Source organism: Nansenia antarctica (genome assembly GCF_963989245.1).
Source record: "Nansenia antarctica genome assembly, chromosome: 3".
NCBI classification, from domain to species: Eukaryota; Metazoa; Chordata; class Actinopteri; order Argentiniformes; family Microstomatidae; genus Nansenia; species Nansenia antarctica.
Window position 1 is genome coordinate 34,780,542 of NC_137688.1, and position 16,306 is coordinate 34,796,847.

Sequence of the window (16,306 nt, forward strand, 5' to 3'; positions counted from 1 at the left end):
TCTTCCACAAAAGCACCACAGCCCACCATATTCTGACAATTAAACAAGATATGTTAGACTTACCAAAACACAAATTAATCCACGATGTCGCAACTCGTTGGAATACAACACATGACATGTTGGAACGCTATGTGGAAAGTGTTACTTTTGTAGTGTGAATTTGTTTTCCTCCTGTTTGTATACGGGCTACCAGCTGTCAAGGCTAAAGTGCACTTTTACTTTCGAAAGTGTTTATTTATTTTTAGACATTTGAAAGTGTTTTTTGTTTATATACAATTATATATACATTATATACATAACATATACATGTGTATGTTAAAGTTCCATATACAATTATATATACATTATATACATAACATATACATGTGTATGTTAAAGTTCCATATTATGTATAAGCAAAATAAAGTAAAGTAACAGTTTGTAAATAAATAGTAGCATTTGTTTCTGAACCGAACCGTACCGAAAACCGTGACCCAAAATACCGAACCGTACCGAACCGTGGGCCAACTGAACCGTTGCACCCCTAGTGTGTAATGAGTCTGACAATGTCAATGATAAACCATTTGCTTAAGTAACTTTTCGGTTATTTACATAGTCTGAAACTACAGATGGTAAGCTTTCAAATGATGCGTCATACATTTAAATCGGAAAAAAATTCAAGACGACACGAGTATTTGAATGTTGGTGCACCGAATGGGAATGCGACAGGAGAAAAGTGACTGATCAGACAACAACAAACGCTGCTAACAGCTAGCGGCTAACAGTAGTACATAGCTAGGAACATCTAACTTCGTTTTTATAACATCACAGCATGTTGAGAGAACATGGACATGCTAAAAACATAACTACACATTATTAGATTACGGTAACACACTGTCCTTGCTTTTGAACACGTCCTAAAACGAAGGTATGTTTACAAGTCATTGGGCCGGTTTCACAGACAAGGCTTAAGCCTAATCCTAGACTAAAAAACATCTTCAATGGAGATTTTACATTGAAAGTGTGATTTAGTCCAGGACTAGGCTTAAGCCTTGTCTCTGAAACCGGCCCATTATCACTTACCGGTAGCCTGCGGCAAACGAGAACAGTGAATCCAATGCACAGATTATAAGTATTTAGTGATCGTTAAACAGTTTTTTATTATATGGACTGGGTACTTTAAAACTTCAAGTTGCCTGTTATGAAACAGGCAACTGCAACTGGTTTATGGTCTCACTAGGCTACACTTTTAAAAAGGATCCTATAATTGATTTGCCATTTGTAAGAGAAGATAAATAGAATAAAAACCTGAAGGCACTAAAACTAAAAATCAGACAGTAACTCTTTTTTTTCTACAATGCTGAATGCTGCTGTTTAAATTGTTTTAACTTTAAACCAGTTGGTCACTGAGTACTGCAGAGTACTGTTTTTGTTGCTTGAATAAAGGCTGGCAGTCTTTAAGCCAACTGTTGTTGTGGACTATACTGGGGAAGTATTTGTTATCATTCAGAGATAAAAAAAAATATATATATATCGGATCGGTAGCGCAGATATCTGAAGCCCAGGTATCGGTATCGGTAGTGAAAAAATGGGATCGGGACATCCCTAGTTATAATGGTTATACAGTCATGGACAAAAATATTCTGTCAGATAATGCACCACTTCTCCCAGAAAATTACAAATGCTTTGGTATTTTGGTACACATGTTTATTTCTTTTGTTTGCATTGGAACAACACAGAAATATCTGAGAAAAAAATCTGATATCATTCCACACAGAACTCTATTTAAACACACCTGTGGCAAGTTACAAGTGCTGGCAATATAGAAATCACACTTGCAACCAGTTAAAATGGAAAAGTTGACTCAACCTTTGTGTTGTGTGTCTGTGTGTAACACACTGACCATGGAGAAAAGAAAGAAGAGCGAAGAATTGTCGGAGGAGGATTTGACAAACAAAATTGTGGAAAAGCATGGACAGATCTCAAGGCTACAAGTCAATCTCCAGACATCTTAATGTTCCTGTGTGCAACGTCATCAAGTAGTTTACAGCCCTGTAGCTATCCTCCCTAGACATGGACGGAAGAGAAACATTGATAAAAGATTGCAACAAAGCAATGGTGGATAAAAAACCTTGATCAGCTTCCAAACAAATTCAAGCTGACCTGCAGACAACAGTACAACAGTGTCAGCTTGAACTATATACGTCGCCATCTGAATGAAATGGGAGGCTATGGTAGGAGACCCAAGAAGACCCCACTGCTGACACAGAGACTTAAAAAAGGCGAAACTGGATTTTTTTCAAAACCCTTTCTGGGGAAGCCAAAATCATTCTGGGAGAACATCCGGTGGACAGATGAAATCAAAACTTGGACTTTAACTTTTTGTTTACAGAAAACGAATGAGGCCTTCCAGGGTTTGACGCTTACCTTTTCCCCAGGTAGCACTGTGCTACCATTTCAAAAAAATTAGTAGCACACCAAGAATTTCAGTAGCACAATGACAATTGCGCAACTTTCGTATGACGACAACAAATTATCATTATCATAACATATCAGAATTATCATAACCGGCTCTTGGCCGTAATAAAAATGGAGACTCACACAATGTAAAGGGGATGTAAGAATATTCAACAGTAGAGATGCTCCGATCAGGGTTTTTGGTGCCGATCACCGATCACCGATCACTGGAATCAGTGATCTGCCGATCCGATATCACCGATCACCGATCACAGCGTCGAAAATGGCAATTGAAGCATTCTATTTATTGTGTAGCATTATTTATGTTTTTAATTATTCTTAACACCATTGACATTGTATATTAAGTATTCAAATGAAATTAGGAGATGAGAAAGTATCATGAATTGACAACCATCTGTTTTATTGAATTCACAACCACCTGTAGCTTACTTCAGGAAAAACAAATAAAATGTGAAAATAAAAATCATAATAAATAAAATGTACACTGTCACATCAAATGTGCAACATTCCACTCGAATGAGAGGAACTAGGGGCTCTTAGAGAACTTGGAGCTTATACTGTAGCTTTCCTGAGGAACAATAAACATACCCAAACTAAACTGCAACATAAACAGGCTATAGCCAAATATAAAATACTGTTTAAAGTCAGTCAGTTTCAAGTCATATTTAGGAGGAGATAAGACAGCAAGTCAGCAATAATCAATAAAACAAAAAAACAAAACATTTCACCTAAGGAGATTTCAGACTCAAACCTTACTTCTGATTAAGCAGCATCACTGTCAGATTAGCCTTGAAATACAAGCATCTCAGCGTTTTTGGCACTCAGCCTGTTCCTCTTATCATCTCAAATATGTCCTGCTATGCTGAAAAGTCGCTCGCTATCTACACTTGTGCAAGGTGCACAGAGAAAGACCTAAAACTCTCGCGCTAATAGTTGTTGTTGCTATGGACCTTAGTCTAGCTTAGTGACTTCCTGCTCGCGGGGTCACATGACGTCGCTGAACACTACCTACACTACGCTCGTGAAGTCGCGCTGGAACTCTGACCAGCACTCGTGGAACACCTCTCGTCCAATCAAAGCACTCGGTCCCTTTATGACGTCGAGCCCAGTGTGCGCTTCGGCGCTCTCGGAGCGAATCGACGAACGCAGCAAATGCCGTATGATATTCGTGGTATTGAAAGTCCTTGCGTGCGTTCCTCCGCGAGGAATTTCTTTTGCGCAGACATTACAAACTGCATATTTGTTGTCTCTTTCCGACACTGTGTAATATTTCCATACTGGCGACGCCATTTTGTTAACTGATCGGTCGTGTTTGATCGGCCGTTTTGAGAACTCCGATCAAAACCGATCAAGGCCATATCGGCCGATACCGATCGGCGCCGATCAGATCGGAGCATCACTATTCAACAGCTTTCTCAAGGGGCTTGTTCTGAGCTGACATGAAAGCTTCCCTGCATTTCACATGTTTGCGAGACAGACCATGTTTTTTCACTGTGTCGCGTTTCAGCTGTGCATCTCCTGACACAAACGCGGTCTTTCCAGCTAACTTCATGTGGGCGACACACCACTTGCAATACATCTTCCCTTCCTTCAGCAACAGCCACGGGAAAGATGTTTGCCACTCGGCACTGTACCTGTAGACCTTTGTCACTTTTGTCAGACCAGACTTCGCGTTGGCAGTGGCACCGCCATTATCACCGCGTGGATAATGACCTTCCCCCTCCCCTGACACACTTTCTGACCGGGCGCTCTCCTCCTCGCTTTCCCCGTCTCTGTTTTCTTCGTCACTCTCGTCTCCAGCTGTAATGTTGACTCCACTACCCCCCTCTACCTCCTCTCTGTCTGGAACGGTGCTAACATTAGCCTTGCTAAAGTATGCCGTAATCGGATTCATTTTAACAGCGGTCTTTTTCTGACAGGATTTTCAAATGTAAATGCGCGCTTGTTGTGCTTGCGGGTCACGTGTCTGTTTTTTTTTCTTCTGTTTTAAAAGGATTGCATTGGTTTAGATGCGCTGTGATCTTATTAACGAACATAAGATTGAATGACATTAGTTCATCTTTTTTTTTTTTTTCGCACTGGTGCGATTGAATGTATTTCCAAGTCGCACAGAAATATATTCACTCGCAAATGCGACCAAAACAGTCGCACTGTCGAACCCTGCCTTCAAAGAAAAATCCACGGTCCCTACAGTCAAACATGGTGGTGGTTCACAGATGTTTTGGGGTTGCTTTGCTGCTTCTGGCACCGGATGCCTTGACTGTCTGCATGGTATCATGAAATCTGAAGATCTGAGATCTCCCAAAGCATACTTCAAAAAGCACCAGAAATGGTTCAAGACAATGCGTTAGAGACTTGTGGCCATCAATGAGTAACCGAAGAGATGTGTCAGGAACTTATTGATGTCACAGGGAGTGAGTGGCAATACAGTCTTTTTATTTTTCTATTTTCTTCAGATTAGGATTTTTTTCTCTGCTTTTTTGTGTTTTTCCAACAAACAAAACGAATAAACGTGCATACCAAAGCATTTGTAATTTTGGGTCATACTGGTTCTACTGGTTCTAATGGTTCTGATGGTTCTGATGGTTATACTGATCATACTGGTCATATTGGTCATATTGGTTATACTGGTTATACTGGTTCTAATGATTCTGATGGTTCCAGGACTGGGAGGGTCAAATCAGAGCTGACATCAGGAGCTTCCTGTCCACCCGCAGCGATGAGAAGTTCTCTGGTCGGGCCGTCGCCAGAATTTTCCACGGGATCAGTGAGTTTACCCACAATGCAACACTCCTCTTCTATGTGTGTTGTGTGTTCTATGTATGCTCTAGGTTCTATGTATGTTCTAAGCGTGTTCTGTGTTGTGTGTCCAGGCAGCCCGTGTTACCCCGCCCAGGTCTACGGCAGGGACCGACGCTATTGGAGGAAGTACATCCAGTTTGACTTCAACCAGATCATCCGATTGGCCACGCAGGAGATCATCGGATTCAAATGACCAGACACACACACACACACACACACAAACACACACACACACACACACACACACACACACACACACACACACACACGTGTTTGTATGATGGGTTGTTTTAAGGTCATGTGACACATTGAATAAAGTATTTTTCTATGTTTCTCAATGTCAGTTCACTGAGACAGGGTTAGGCTTACACACATGAACTACATTACTGTCAGTTCACTGAGTTAGGCAGGCAGGCAGAACAATGAGACACTACACATGTGTGTGCACGTGTGTGTGAGAGAGAGAGCTGCTGGCTGACAAAGTTCACACTTCCTCACCCTTAACTCTTATCAGGTGTTACTGGAGAGACTTGGGAGAGCCCCTGTTAATGGCACTATAGAGTAAGATACAGTATCAGATCTTACAGTACAGCGATCAGATAAAGGTCAAGTGACATTGATCAGAATCTGGTTATATCTGGTTATAACTGAACCCATCGACCAGGCTTAGGGGTAGAGGCCAGGGTTAGAGGCTGCTGGGGAGATGCCAGGGTTAGAGGCTGCTGGGTAGAGGCCAGGGTTAGAGGCTGCTGGGTGGAGGCCAGGGTTAGAGGCTACTGGGTAGAGGCCAGGGTTAGAGGCCAGGGTTAGAGGCTGCTGGAGTAGAGGCCAGGGTTAGAGGCTGCTGGGTAGAGGCCAGGGTTAGAGGCTGCTGGGTGGAGGCCAGGGTTAGAGGCTGCTGGGTGGAGGCCAGGGTTAGAGGCTGCTGGGTGGAGGCCAGGGTTAGAGGCTGCTGGGTAGAGGCCAGGGTTAGAGGCTGTTGAGTAGCGGCTAGGGTTAGAGGCTGCTGGGTGGAGGCCAGGGTTAGAGGCTACCGGGGTAGAGGCCAGGTTTAGAGGCTGCTGGGGGAGATGCCAGGGTTAGAGGCCAGGTTTAGAGGCTGCTGGGTAGAGGCCAGGTTTAGAGGCTGCTGGGTAGAGGCCAGGGTTGGAGGCTGCTGGGGTAGAGGCCAGGTTTAGAGGATGCTGAGTAGAGGCCAGGGTTGGAGGCTGCTGGGGTAGAGGCCAGGTTTAGAGGCTGCTTGGTAGAGGCTAGGGGTAGAGGCCAGGTTTAGAGGCTGCTGGGGTAGAGGCCAGGTTTAGAGGCTGCTTGGTAGAGGCCAGGGTTAGAGGCTGCTTGGTAGAGGCCAGGGTTAGAGGCTGCTGGGTGGAGGCCAGGTTTAGAGGCTGCTGGGGTAGAGGCCTGGTCAGGGTTGAAGGGTTAGGGTGGGGGCAAAGGACTCAGTGGAACCAGAGGAACAAAGTGGTAAAAAGAAAAAAACAGCAAAATTGCATCTTAAACAATGTTGTAAATATTAAGTTAATGTTGTATGTTAGTAGTTAATAGTTAATAGAAGTTAATAGAAATGGCAAAAGTCTGAAATATTGTTTTTATTATCAATAACTGAGAAAGTAAACATGGAAAATGTAGATCCAATTCTGTAGGAATTAAAATGTCTGAGAGTCTGATCGTCATCAATGCTGGGAGGTCAAATAGGAGTGTTAAAACAACGGCTTTATATTGTTACAGTAAATATTACCGTATATACAGTAAACTGTTCCTAAAAGGTGGTCAGGAGTTCTAGAAGCTGGTCCAGAGTTCTAAAAGGTGGTCAGGAGTTCTAGAAGGTGGTCCGGAGTTCTAGAAGCTGGTCCGGAGTTCTAGAAGCTGGTCCAGAGTTCTAGAAGGTGGTCCAGAGTTCTAGAAGGTGGTCCAGAGTTCTAGAAGGTGGTCCAGAGTTCTAGAAGGTGGTCCAGAGTTCTAGAAGGTGGTCCAGAGTTCTAGAAGGTGGTCCAGAGTTCTAGAAGGTGGTCCATCGTTCTAGAAGGTGGTCCAGAGTTCTAGAAGCTGGTCCAGAGTTCTAGAAGGTGGTCCAGAGTTCTAGAAGGTGGTCCAGAGTTCTAGAAGGAGCCTATCTGGTCCTCGTAGAGGGAGAGCAGCAGCAGGAGCCCCCATCCGCTCAGCAGACCCACGTTCTGCAGCAGGAACAGCATCCACGGACGGCTGCTGTTCACATGCACCATGGTGGGCAGCTACACACACACACACACACACACACACACACACACACACACACACACACACACACACACACACACACACACACACAGTGTTACAGGCTGGTAAGACATAAATGACTATCACTCTGGTTTTTCCTGCTTCTATATATCTGATTAATATATATACACACAGACACACAGTCCATTTTTGGAGTTCTGTGTGGAATATCAGAATTGGCTTTTTTTCCTCTACTTTTTTGTGTTGTTCCAATGCAAACAAAAGAAATAAACATGAATAGCAAAGCATTTGAAATTGCAACCATTTTCTGGGAGAAGTGGTGCATTATCTGACAGACGTGCAGGGCTGCCTGACTGACTGACTGACTGACTGATAGATAGACATACAGACAGACAAACAGTGAGATAGACAGACAGCTAGATACTGTATTTAGACAGATAGGCAGGCAGACAGACAGACAGACAGGCAGACAGGCAGAAAGACAGACAGACAGACAGGCAGACAGACAGGCAGACAGACAGAAAGGCAGACAGGCAGGCAGACAGACAGACAGGCAGGCAGAAAGGCAGACAGACAGAAAGGCAGACAGACAGGCAGGCAGCCAGACAGGCAGACAGGCAGACAGCCAGACAGGCAGGCAGACAGACAGACAGACAGACAGACAGGCAGACAGACAGACAGGCAGGCAGACAGACAGGCAGGCAGACAGGCAGACAGAAAGACAGGCAGACAGACAGACAGGCAGGCAGACAGGCAGGCAGACAGGCAGGCAGAAAGACAGACAGGCAGGCAGACAGGCAGGCAGGCAGACAGACAGACAGGCAGGCAGACAGACAGGCAGGCAGACAGGCAGGCAGACAGACAGACAGGCAGGCAGACAGGCAGGCAGGCAGACAGACAGACAGACAGGCAGGCAGGCAGACAGATAGACAGGCAGACAGACAGACAGGCATGCAGACAGGCAGACAGACAGACAGACAGGCATGCAGACAGGCAGACAGACAGACAGACAGACAGACAGACAGACAGGCAGACAGACAGACAGGCAGACAGACAGACAGGCAGACAGACAGACAGACAGACAGACAGACAGACAGACAGGCAGACAGACAGGCAGGCAGGCAGACAGGCAGGCAGGCAGACAGATAGACAGTCATGCAGACAGACAGGCAGGCAGGCAGGCAGACAGACAGACAGACCATGTCCGCCAGGCCGACGTAGAGGAAGAGCCCGGCGGTGAGAGCAGCGATCCACTGCTGCGTCTCCAGGTTGGTGGAGACGGAGAGGCTGATGTAGAGGCCCAGGAAGGAGGTCAGGGAGCTGAGGAGGTTCAGCAGCAACGCCCACCTCACTGACACACCACTGTGGAGCAGGATAGCAAAGTCACCTGGAGGAGGGGAGGGGAGGGAGGAGGGGAGGGGAGGGAGTGGAGGAGGGGAGGGGAGGGAGTGGAGGAGGGGAGGGGGTGGAGGAGGGGAGGGAGGGGAGGAGGGGAGGGGGTGGAGGAGGGGAGGGGAGGGAGTGGAGGAGGGGAGGGGAGGGAGGGGAGGAGGGGAGGGGGTGGAGGAGGGGAGGGGGTGGAGGAGGGGAGGGGAGGGGGTGGAGGAGGGGAGGGGAGGGAGGGGAGGAGGGGAGGAGGAGGGGAGGGGAGGGAGGGGAGGAGGGGAGGGGGTGGAGGAGGGGAGGGGAGGGAGTGGAGGAGGGGAGGGGAGGGAGGGGAGGAGGGGAGGGGAGGGGGTGGAGGAGGGGAGGGAGTGGAGGAGGAGGTTAAGTTTTTAAAAAAATATATTTTATTTTCAGTTTTATACACAAGACAAACAAACAAACTAACTAACAAACAAACAAACAAACAAGCTGCCAGGCATACATGTCTAGTATGATTTGGTTCCAACCAATTCCCAAAATGCAACATTGTAAGGTATTACAAGGATAACTAAATACAAGAAGTAAAGTAAAATAAGGAGAAGATAAAAAAAGAAAAAGAGTTGCATACAGGCTTGCAGGATGAGGAGGTTAAGTTTAATATGAAAATCTCTAGAAATAAACCTCCGCCAGGCCTCTACCCCGGTGTGTGTCTGTGTCTGTGTCTGTGTGTGCGTAGCCTTTAACGCAGCCGCCTCTACCCCTAAACCCTGGCCTCTACCCCAACAGCCTCTACCCCGGTGTGTGTGTGTGTGTGTGTGTGTCTGTGTCTGTGTGTCTGTGTGTGTGTGTGTGCGTAGCCTCTAACGCAGCCGCCTCTACCCCTAAGCCCGGCCTCTACCCCTAACCCCGGCCTCTACCCCTACAGCCTCTACTACCCACCCAGCTCGTGAGGCAGCTCGTGGCAGAGCACGGCCAGCGACGTGGCCAGACCAGAGTTCCAGGAGACAGAGAAGGCGGCGCCGATCGCCAGGCCGTCAGCAAAGTTATGGATCCCGTCACCGATGGTGATCATGTAGGGCAGGAGACGCTGCTCTGGAGGGAGAGAACAGAGAACAGTGATGATGATGATGATGATGATGATGATGGGGTAGCAGTGATGATGATGATGATGATGGGGTAGCAGTGATGATGATGATGATGATGATGATGGGGTAACACATAAATGATCATGCATTCACACACACACACACACACACAGCTTGTCTAGTCTCACCTCTGGTTCTTTCCTGTTTCTGTGGGAGCGACTTCTCGCTGTCCTCCTCCTCCACCTACATGACAGACAGACAGACAGACACACACACACACACACACATCCCATCAACCTACATGATACACAGTAGTGTGTTACTGTATGGGATACCTGTCGGGGAGAGGCTGGTCAAACAACTGACTAAACAACTGACTGACTATCTCCGGAAGATGGAAGATGGAACATTTAGACCCCCACCAATCTGGCTTCAAGGCTGGGCACTCCACTGAGACTGCGCTCCTTGCTGTCACGGAAGCCCTCCACTCTGCTCATGCTTCCTCCCTCTCCTCCGTTCTCATTCTCCTGGACCTGTCTGCTGCCTTCGACACAGTCAACCACCAGATCCTTCTCTCCATCCTCTCAGAACTGGGCATCTCTGGCTCCGCACACTCCTGGTTTTCTTCCTACCTGGCGGGTCGCTCCTACCAGGGGACTTGGAGTGAATCGCTGTCTTCTCCACGAACCCTCACCACTGGGGTACCCCAGTGCTCTGTCCTAGGGCCCCTACTGTTCTCTCTCTACACCAAGTCTCTTGGCTTGGTAATCTCCTCACATGGGTTCTCCTACCACAGCTACGCAGATGACACTCAACTCTTCCTGTCCTTCCCTCCCTCTGATCTACACGTGGCAACCCGTGTCTCTGCATGTCTCGCTGACATTTCAACATGGATGTCAGACCACCATCTCAAGCTCAATCTTAACAAGACCGAGCTCCTCTTCATCCCCGGGAAAGCCTGCCCTCTCCAAGACTTCTCCATCACAGTGAAGAACTCTACTGTAACCCCCTCCCAGACAGCCAAGAACCTTGGAGTGATCCTGGACAACCGACTATCCTGTGCGGAGAACATTGCAGCAACGGCTCGCTCCTGCAGATTCTTCCTTTACAACATCAGAAGGATACGACCATTCCTCACCAGAGAAGCAGCGCAACTCTTGACCCAGGCACTGGTCATCTCCCACCTTGATTACTGCAACGTACTCCTGGCTGGGCTCTGGATTGATGATTCACTTGAGTATTGAATTGAATGAGTATTCAAATGTATTGATTGTAATTCGCTTTTGAGACTTTTTAAAGACCTTGTCAATATTTTTCCAGACCTCACCGCCACTTCGAGCCGAAACCGTTTACATCAGTGACACCTTTAACTTAACAGTTTTAGTTTGCAATAGACTAGACCACTATTATACAACAGAATCTCTGGTTCATCTTTGTTTTTTAATAAAACTAATACATTCACAAATTTTTACTAAATGTTTTTAGGACTCAAACTCTTTGGACAGAGTCTAATTCAGAAAAATACCAAAACAATTCAAGACCTCATAAAATTGTGATAAGACTTTTTAATACTTATTAAGGGTCTTGATTTTCCCAAAATTGATTTATCAACTTTTAATACTTTTCAAGACACCGCGGATACTCTGAGTATGCTATGCTATGCTATGCTATGGCAACATGAATCCTACCAGGTCCATCTGTGAGGCCGACTGTTTGCTCTTCCTCTCATGCTGATACATCTCCAGGACCTTCCCATGGTCACAGTGGTGGGGGTCCGACTCCTCCTGCACACACACACACACACACACACACACACACACACACACACACACACACACACACACAGATTTTACTTTGGTGCTCCGTTTCATTTATCGGTTTCATTATTTTGTGTGTGTGTGTGTGTGTGTGTGTGTGTGTGTGTGTGTGTGTGTACCCCGTGGTGGTGGGGGTGGTGGTGGTGGTGCTCCTTCTTGTTGGTGACGATAGAGAAGATGGTCTCCATCAGGTAGAAGTAGTACACGCCTCCTAACAGCACCAGCAGCTTGTACACGTACGCCTGCTCTGATTGGCTGTGCCTGTGCCCGCCCTCCTCACTGTGAACATGTAGGCCCAGGAACTACACGCACGCACGCACGCACACACACACACACACACACACACACACAACCACACACACACACACACACACACACACACACACACACACACATGTTAGACATCTGATTCACATGCATACACATTATCATGTTCAGGGACAAGGACTAAAACGGTTTGGGTATGTAACACAGTGGTTTAACGGTTAATGGTCCTACTACACGGTTAATAAGGGGGGTTGTGGGTAGTGTAGTCTTAGTAAGAGTGGCAGGGTGTTGTGGGTAGTGTAGCAGAAGGTTGTGGGTAGTGTAGTCTTAGTAAGAGCGGCAGGGTGCTGTGGGTAGTGGAGCAGGGGGTTGTGGGTAGTGTAGTTACGGACCATGGGCAGCAGGTGCAGCAGAGCGTCTCCGGTCAGAGAGCCCACGGCCAGGCTGATGCAGAACTGGATGCAGAGCTGGAACACGGCGCTGCAGGACGTACACAGCAGCACCACCACGCCGAACAGGGACGTCACGCAGATCAGCAGGTTGGCCACCGACGCATACACGTACCCTGGGGAATGGTTTAACCCAAACATTATCACACACGTACCCTGGGGAATGGTTTAACACAAACATTATCACACACATTTACATTAACATTTTACATTTTTGCCATTTAGCAGACGCCTTATTCCAAAGCGACTTACAATCAATACATTTGAATACTAAGCATGTGAATCAGCAGTCCACCATTCGTTGCAGGAAGAGTACTCTAGCTCGGGCCCGGGGCCACTGATAGAAGGAAAAACCTTCTCCCTATTATCGCTTTCTACTAAACTTTTTTATTTTTTTAATATTACTGGAGAAACGGAGAAACAGTACAAGGGGGGCAATAGAAGTTCTTAGGGACACAGTAGAGGGGAAAGCGGGTGTCTTTAGGAGACGTAGTGGTGAGGGTCAGAAGATGTCTCAGGAGGAGCAGTTAAGATGTAACCTGAAGAGATGGGTCTTCAGTCTACGACGGAAGATGGGTAGTGACTCTGCCGTTCTGACAGCCGTGGGGAGCTCATTCCACCAGCGGGGAGCCAGTGTTGTGAAGAGACGTGATCGGGCAGCCGACTGCTGTGTAGAGGAGGTGGGGCCAGTCAGCCAGCCGAGGTGGAGGAGCGGAGTGAGCGGGCAGGGGTTTGGGGGGTTACCATTTCCTTCAGGTAGGCAGGGGCTGTCCCTTTAGCTGCCTGGTATGCAAGCACCAGGGTCTTGAATCTGATGCGAGCTGCTATCGGGAGCCAGTGGTGCGAAGGAGAGGGGTGACATGCGAGTATTTGGGGAGGTTGCTAGCCTGGGGAATGGTTTAACCCAATCATTAACACACACGTAGCCTGGGGAATGGTTTAACCCAAACATTAACACACATGTAGCCTGGGGAATGGTTTAACCCAAACATTAACACACACGTAGCCTGGGGAATGGTTTAACCCAAACATTAACACACACGTAGCCTGAGGAATGGTTTAACCCGAACATTAACACACGTAGCCTGGGGAATGGTTTAACCCAAACATTAACACACACATACCCTGAGGAATGGTTTAACCCAAACATTAACAAACGTAGCCTGGGGAATGATTGAACCCAAACATTAACACACACATACCCTGAGGAATGGTTTAACCCAAACATTAACACACACATACCCTGGGGAATGGTTTAACCCAATCATTAACACACACACGTTCCCTGGGGAATGGTTTAACCCAATCATTAACACACACGTTCCCTGGGGAATGGTTTAACCCAATCATTAACACACACGTTCCCTGGGGAATGGTTTAACCCAATCATTAACACACACGTTCCCTGGGGAATGGTTTAACCCAATCATTAACACACGTTCCCTGGGGAATGGTTTAACCCAATCATTAACACACACGTATCCCAGAGGAGGGAGAAATGATGTGTGTGATGTGTAGTGTGTGTTACTTACTCTCTGTCTGTGTGGGGTGTGTGGGGTGTGTGGGTGGGTGTGTGTCACAGTCTCACTCTCTCTGTGTGTGAGTGTGTTGAGGTCCTGAGTGTGTGTGTGTGTGAGTGTGTTGGGGTCCTGGGTGTGTGTGTATGTATATGTGTGTCTGTGTGTGTGTGTGTTAGTTACTTACCCTGTGTTTGTGTGTGTGTGTGTGTGTGTGTGTGTGTGTGTGTGTGTGTGTGTGTGTGTGTGAGTGTGTTTGGGTCCGGTGTGTGTGTGTGTGTGTGTGTGTGTTACTTACTCTCTGTGTCTGTGAGTGTGTTGGGGGTGTTGGGGGTGGGGGTGGGGGTGCAGGCGTGGCTGAGGAGCTGCTGTAGAAGGGCGGGGCTGAGCCGGGCCACGTCAGACCGGACCAGAACTGACCCGTTCAGACCGTGGATCAGAACCAGCTGCTCCGCTGAGAAACATGTCTGAGGAGGAGGAGGAGGAGGAGGAGGTTGAGGAGGGAATAGACAATTAATCAAAATCAAACAACTGTGTGAGTGTGTGTGTGTGTGTGTGAGTGTGTGTGTGTGTGTGTGGAGGGGGGGGGGTGTGTGTTACCTGGTTCCAGCTGGTGGTACCACCTTGTTCCTGCTTCCTCCTTCCTCCTTCACTGTGGTCGTGGTCGTCCTGGGGTCCATGTTGGTGGTCGTCCTGTGGTCCATGTTGGTGGTCGTCCTGGGGTCCATGTTGGTGGTCGTCCTGGGGTCCATGTTGGTGGTCGTCCTGTGGTCCATGTTGGTGGTCGTCCTGGGGTCCATGTTGGTGGTCGTCCTGGGGTCCATGTTGGTGGAGGTCGTTGATGTCACCCAGGTGGAGGCTGCTCATAAGGGTTTCCAGCTCTACAGTATGCATGCGCACACGCGCACACACACACGCACACACACACACACACACACACACACACACACACACACACACACACACAGTATATTCAGTATGAATCAATGTTTGAAGGTTAAGATTAGGTTTAGGGTTAATGTTAGGTTTAAGGGTTAACGTTAGGGTTAGGGGTAGGTTCATGGGTTAGGCTTACAGTTAAGGTTAGGGTTAGGGTTAGGGTCAGGGTCAGGGGTCAGGGATAACAGTACCAGCTACTGTGATGTTGTCTGATCCGAAGAGGTTGAAGATGTAATCCAGGAAGTAATTCTCTTCAGGCAGGAAGTGGTTCTCTTCAGGCAGGAAGTAGTTCTCTCCAGGCAGGAAGCAGTCTCCTCTGAGGGCGTGGTAGACTACACTTCCCAGCACCACCCCCATGTTGCCACGGCTACCGTTGCTCTCCGCAAGGATGTCCTCGGCACTTAGACACCGCTAATCACCATGACAACCAGAGAAGGTTGTCATTTCATCAACTCAGGAAATAACCATGACAACAACAATAACCAGGACAGAACTTGGTGCATTGAGATTAGAAGAGGGTCAGGGTCAGGGTTAAGGTCAGGGTCAGGGTCAGGGTCAGGGTTAGGGTTAGGGTCAGGGGTCAGGGGTCAGGGGTCAGGCTCAGGTCAGGGTTACCTGGTGAAGGAGGTGAGCAGGTGTGTAGTGTTGCTGGACGTCCTTGAGGAGAGTCTGTAGTCCTCTGGTGTCTATGTGCTGTCCCTGGGTGTGGAGGTGGTCTCCCTGGGTCTGGGTCCCGGCTGGGAGGGGGGCGGCCAGCCTCTGCAGGAGGAGGTCTGTCTCCTCCCCCCAGCGCCCCCCCCTCAGGGCGGAGCAGGCCAGGGAGGGGGAGCTGAGGAGGAGGCAGCATCCTGCCGCCAGTCTGGAAAACTGCTCCTGACTCAGCCCTCCTGGACCAGGGACGTTCTCCACCAGCTGCTCCACGAACTCCACAGGGTCACACTGCACACAGAGATACACAGTGCCCAGAGTAAGTAATGGGACAGTGCCCAGAGTAAGTAATGGGACAGTGCCCAGAGTAAGTAATGGGACAGTGCCCTGAGTAGGTAATGGGACAGTGTCCTGAGTAAGTAATGGGACAGTGTCCTGAGTAAGTAATGGGACAGTGCCCTGAGTAAGTATTGGGACTGTGTCCTGAGTAAGTATTGGGACTGTGTCCTGAGTAAGTATTGGGACAGTGTCCTAAGTAAGTATTGGGACTGTGTCCTGAGTAAGTAATGGGACAGTGTCCTGAGTAAGTAATGGGTTTTCTGGGAGTCTTCTCTGACAGCAGTGGGAAGTGCATTCCACCGGCGGGGTGCCAGGACAGTGAAGAGTCGTGACCGAGTAGTGCGACTGCTGCATCCACGTAGAGGCCAGACCAGGCAGCCAGCAGAGGTGGAAGAGCGGAGTGA

The 16,306-nt window shown here is 48.0% G+C and overlaps 2 protein-coding genes across 2 annotated transcripts in view; one reads left to right on the plus strand and one right to left on the minus strand.

Annotated features, from left to right (window-relative positions):
- recql4 (RecQ helicase-like 4) overlaps positions 1-5,452 on the plus strand; it is a gene marked incomplete at both ends in the record, with an annotated part of 28,718 nt that extends 23,266 nt beyond the window's left edge. The window contains 2 exons of the mRNA XM_080527201.1: positions 5,122-5,224; positions 5,331-5,452. Coding sequence (XP_080383327.1) covers positions 5,122-5,224; positions 5,331-5,452 — 225 coding nt within the window. The remainder of the gene's footprint in view (positions 1-5,121; positions 5,225-5,330) is intronic.
- A 1,906-nt stretch (positions 5,453-7,358) lies between these two features.
- Positions 7,359-16,306, minus strand: part of slc39a4 (solute carrier family 39 member 4) — a gene marked incomplete at both ends in the record, with an annotated part of 12,279 nt that continues 3,331 nt past the window's right edge. The window contains 11 exons of the mRNA XM_080527202.1: positions 7,359-7,490; positions 8,676-8,863; positions 9,781-9,933; positions 10,115-10,169; positions 11,615-11,710; positions 11,863-12,045; positions 12,403-12,575; positions 14,275-14,443; positions 14,597-14,835; positions 15,107-15,326; positions 15,531-15,854. Of these exons, the coding sequence (XP_080383328.1) occupies positions 7,359-7,490; positions 8,676-8,863; positions 9,781-9,933; positions 10,115-10,169; positions 11,615-11,710; positions 11,863-12,045; positions 12,403-12,575; positions 14,275-14,443; positions 14,597-14,835; positions 15,107-15,326; positions 15,531-15,854 (1,932 nt within the window). The remainder of the gene's footprint in view (positions 7,491-8,675; positions 8,864-9,780; positions 9,934-10,114; positions 10,170-11,614; positions 11,711-11,862; positions 12,046-12,402; positions 12,576-14,274; positions 14,444-14,596; positions 14,836-15,106; positions 15,327-15,530; positions 15,855-16,306) is intronic.